The following is a 4,797-nucleotide window of genomic DNA, read 5'->3' as shown; positions in this document are numbered from 1 at the left end:
TCAGGCTAGCATCATCGTAAGAGGTGTTGGGATGAGTTTTGTGCCTTCTCCCCTCCATCGTATTTGGGTACAGAGTGAGCTGGTGAGTGTTTTTTTTTTTTTCAGTGGCTGTGCGGCCTTGTTTCCTGATTAATGGGACCAGTGTAAACCAACATGTTTTATGACATCACAAACTTCATGAAAAGTAACATTCACAGCTTACCTTTGTGGAGCAAACAACAGAGGTGAATCCCTGGACCTATTACTTCTCAGAGATGCAGAGCTGCTAGACTGACCAATGGACACATGGTCAGAATCAGTTTCAGAAATATTGTCAGGGATGTGTTGCTCAAAATCAAAATAACTTTGATATGTTCTAATGGACAGAAAAAGAGAAAAATGTTTTAGTCATTATCCACGGAAGCTTTTATTTCATTGCTGTTTACCCACACATCTGAGCCCCCCCCCAAATGTATGGATATTGTTATATTTCTACATATTCTTCACCCTTCTTGACCTTTGGTCTATGACAACCATGGGCCAAAGGAATTATTTCTTAAAATGCACCCCTGCAAAATCTACAATGATGCTTAAAAAGTAATGTTGATGGCAATTTTTGACCCATCTAAATGCCTAATTAAAATAGCAATCAAATAAAACTTGAAATGTATCTTATGGAAAATATATTGTTTTTTGTCTTTTTCTGTTAAAAAAATATTGCGGATATTTAACGATACTGGGGTTTAAATGGTTAAAACCCACAAGATATAATTATATAATGCTGAATATTTTAGGCAGAAGTACTTTTTTGGCCTTAGAAACAAATAAGAATGGGATTTTAAGGACCTTTTAAGGGTTAAGATGACTGCACAATTAAATAGAACATTACTGTTCCAAAAATTTGTCTTTGGTAACTATATGTAAATGTCTCCTGTTGTTTTTCTAACTGGATGATTATTTCTGTTTAGGGTTAGGGCAGATATCACATCTGCAGGAAACAAACAGGAAGTGAGTGAAGGACACAGGAAATGTTTCCAGCTCTTCCTCCTCTATCAGACATTCTCTTCATACCTAAGAGTGTCCAGTCTCCAGCCTGGATCCTTCAGTCCAGCCGACAGCAGCTTCATTCCTGAGTCATCTGGATGATTGTAGCTCAGGTCCAGCTCTCTCAGATGGGAGGGGTTGGAGCTCAGAGCTGAGGCCAGAGCAGTATAGCCTTTTGCTGCGACCAGACAGTGCGACAGACTGCAGAGACACAAAACAACAATCCCCCTTTTAATAGATCACTAAGGGTTTATCTTTATTTTTTCAGACACAATAACTCATTCATTGCACTAGTTTAATTCAAATTAGCTTCATAAAGATAAGTTGCTTCAAGTTGTGCAGAAGTAGACCCTATAATATTACAGAGAAGACTCCCAAAAATCAGAAAAGGTTAATTCTGTTTCTGATAAGGTTCCCTTATGTGTTACCATTCATATCACATCATGAAACAAACAGGAAGTGAATGAAGGACAGGAAATGTTTCCGGCTCTTCCTCCTCTATTTCCTTTGAACAGCACTTGGTCAAAATAGGAAAAAAACTCCCTTTTAACATGAAGTGAATTTCAACAGACCTCAACTTATGAGAGGGCCAAATTATTTAAGAGTTTTGTAATGAGAAGAAGAATTTAAGTTTTAAGTCTATATTCAACAGGGAGCCAAGGAATAGAATATTCTCTCATTTTAATCAATCTCACTGCAGCATTTTGGATCAGCTGAAAGCTTTTCATTAGGACAACCTAATAATAATGAATTAGAATGACCCAGTCTAGAGGCAGCGAGCATGTAAACTAGTTATTTAATAACTCTCTGAAACAGGATGTTCTAAATATTATGCATATTATTTACAGAAATAAAGGTAGAAATATATTAACAGACTTACCGTATTTTCACAACCATAAGGCGCACTTAAAAGTCTTAGATTTTCTTCAAAAAGTACGGTGCGCCCTATAGCGCAGTGCGCCCTGTGTGTTATAATGAGGACGTATTAGAGAACACCATGAGAACGCTAAAGGGTGAAGTGTGTGCGTTGACTTTATTGCACATACCTGTATAAAAGAACAGGTATGTGCGTTATGCAGGACATCGTTGTTTTAACAACCCTGAAAATGGCAAAGAGACACGCTTACGAAGCACAGTTTAAACTGAAGGCCATCAGCTACGCGGAGGAACATGGAAATCGAGCAGTGGCGAGAGAATTTAAGATTAATGAATCGATGGTTCGCAAGTGGAGGAAGCTGGAAAACAAGCTCCGACAGGTCAAGAAGACGCAGCTGAGTTTCCGCGGACATAAGGCGATCATCGAGCAAAGAACGAGCGGGAGAAGCGTTTCGATGGTCACCATTCGGCTAAAAGCAGTTTCACTATCACATTTTATGAAACGGTGCCATTTTTCCATCCGGACCAGGACTACGGTAGCGCAGCAACTTCCAGCGGATTATAAGGAAAAGCTGGCCATCTTTCGCTCCTACTGCAGCAAACACATCGGCGACAAACACATCCAGCGATGGATGACCGATGGAGACCACAGTTTCACCAAGAGTGGAAGGCAGCGCCGGGCGAGTTACGCCACAATTTGCCAATGGATTGTAGATGCTTGGGCTAACATGTCTGCTGGCACTGTTGTTCGAGCTTTCGCAAAAGCCGGCATCGTTTCCGAGGAGTCGCACGGCACGGAAAGTGACTCTGACAGTGAAGAAAGTGAACCTGGCATGTTTGATGGAGATTTAGCGCAGCTGTTCAATTCAGACACAGAGGATGAGGACTTCGATGGGTTTGATTGATGATAAAAATGTGAGTACCAAACTCAGTTTTGCTCCTGCTTTATTTTTAAATACGCACACTTGTATGCTTGTGTGTTGTTGATGATGACGATTATTGGTAATAAAAATGTGAGTAAGGTACCGAACTCAGGTTGCTCCCGCTTTATTTTTAAATACGCATACGGTACTTGTATGCGCCCTATGATCCAGTGCGCCTTATGTGTGTGTTAAATACAGTAATGGCACACATAACTGAGACTGCGCCTTTTAGCACAGTGCGTCTTATGGTCGTGAAAATACGGTAACTTGGTCAGAAAAAGACGTAAAGTAATTCAGTCTACTAATCCATCCAAAGGTAAATAGTGCACCTGACAATTCTATAACCTTTTACTTTTTACTTAATAACATAATACAAATTCTGCTTAACATTAAGTAGAAAACACTGCATTCTTACTTCAAAATTTCCAGTGTGCAGTTTGGCATCTTCAGTCCAGCAGACAAAAGCTTCACTCCAGAATCCTGGAGGTTGTTGATACTAAGGTCCAGCTCTCTCAGACTAGACCACCTAGAGCTGAGAACTGAGGACAGAGCTGCACAGCTTCTCTCTGATAGGTTACAGTTACTCAGTCTGAAAAAAGGGAACACAGAAAATAACACTTACTTTTACATGTATTAATGATTCTGTGAGATGTTACTTCACTTTACTCTAGCCTTCCTTTCATATCAAAAGAGTAAAAGAGCACTCTTGTACTACTCTACTCTCTTGAAAGAGTAGTTGTCAACAGACAGCTAACAGATCATCTGCAGAGAAATGGCTTATTTAAAGAGTTTCAGTTAGATTTCAGCGCACATCACATTACAGCATTGAGTATTTCTTCTTCAGTCACCTTTCCCACTCACTATGTGTTAACAGACCTCTCTGTATTGAATCATGTTTGTTTTTAATCTCTGTCTCTCTTCCGCAGCATGTATTTGTCCTGTTTTCCTTCTCTCACCCCAACCGGTCGCGGCACATGGCCCCGCCCCTCCCTCAACCTGGTTCTGCCGGAGGTTTCTTCCTGTTAAAAGGGAGTTTTTCATTTTAACATGCTTTTTTCCCCCTATGCTTGCTCATAGGGGGTTGTGCGACTGTTGTGTTTTCTCTTTGTATTATTGTAGGGTTTAAAATTAAAATTGATAAAATTAAATTAAAATTTTCCATGTATGGAGTGCCTACTGGCATTTCAATACAGCCCTGTTGCATGACAAATCTTTTAGAACATCCGTTGGCCCAATTTTTGGCCCAATCACAAAAAATCTGAATCAGATTTTCTTTTTTTCCCCAACAGTGGTATGATTTTGGGAAGTGTCAGATCAAACAATTGTGTTAGCAATTTACTCATGATGTTACTAGAGGCATAACCAGATCTATGAGAGACCTAGAGACTCTGGTGGTAGAACTGCAGGGTTTAGCAGCATCTACAGGAAACTGAGGGCTTTTAGATTCCCTCAAAACTAAAAAGGCTTTTCTGGCCAACCTGTTGGGCACGACAGCCAAAGAGGCTTTGATCAGGTGACGTTCCCTCAGTGTCCCAGAGATGGATGCCCCATCTCACTTCTTCTTTTGACGGGAAAAGAAGAATGGGCAAACAAAGATTGTAGAGCCACTGTCAGACATTAGAGAGTGAACAATCACAGATCCTTCTGAGATCAAAATGTTTTCTGTCAGCAAAATAGTTTTATTATATCAGGGTTCACGTCCCTTCACGGGTCAACAAAGAATATAACAAGCATAAGTTAGAATTAATGACAGTTCACCAAGTTTTCGTGTTCAGCAGCATTTTACCCTGCATGGCCGTCTCACCCTCCAGATGCTACCTGTGGACTTATTCATGTCATGGTTATCTTTAACACCTTCTGTATCAATTGTTGCTGTGCAAAGACAAAGCAAAATGTGTTTCACCTCTACCCTAGAAATAAATCTATGTTATGTCTGTGTGTGTAAGCGTGCTATGCATTCCTTCACTGCATTCCA

At 40.2% G+C, this 4,797-nt stretch overlaps 1 protein-coding gene across 1 annotated transcript; it reads right to left on the bottom strand.

The window, feature by feature from the left end:
- Nucleotides 1-208: 208 nt before the first annotated feature.
- On the bottom strand, nt 209-3,411 carry LOC102213095 (ribonuclease inhibitor-like; the record flags this gene model as incomplete). Its single annotated transcript, XM_005755310.2, has 3 exons — nt 209-270; nt 1,051-1,224; nt 3,238-3,411. Coding segments are annotated over 3 exons (370 nt in total), but the record flags the coding sequence as incomplete, so codon positions are not given.
- Between the last annotated feature and the right edge of the window lie 1,386 nt (nt 3,412-4,797).

This window comes from Pundamilia nyererei, unplaced genomic scaffold (assembly GCF_000239375.1).
Source record: "Pundamilia nyererei isolate P.nyererei 1_Seehausen unplaced genomic scaffold, PunNye1.0 scaffold01181, whole genome shotgun sequence".
Lineage (NCBI taxonomy): Eukaryota > Metazoa > Chordata > Actinopteri > Cichliformes > Cichlidae > Pundamilia > Pundamilia nyererei.
The sequence above is the reverse complement of the archived record's forward strand: the minus strand, read 5'-3'. Positions and strand labels throughout refer to the sequence as shown.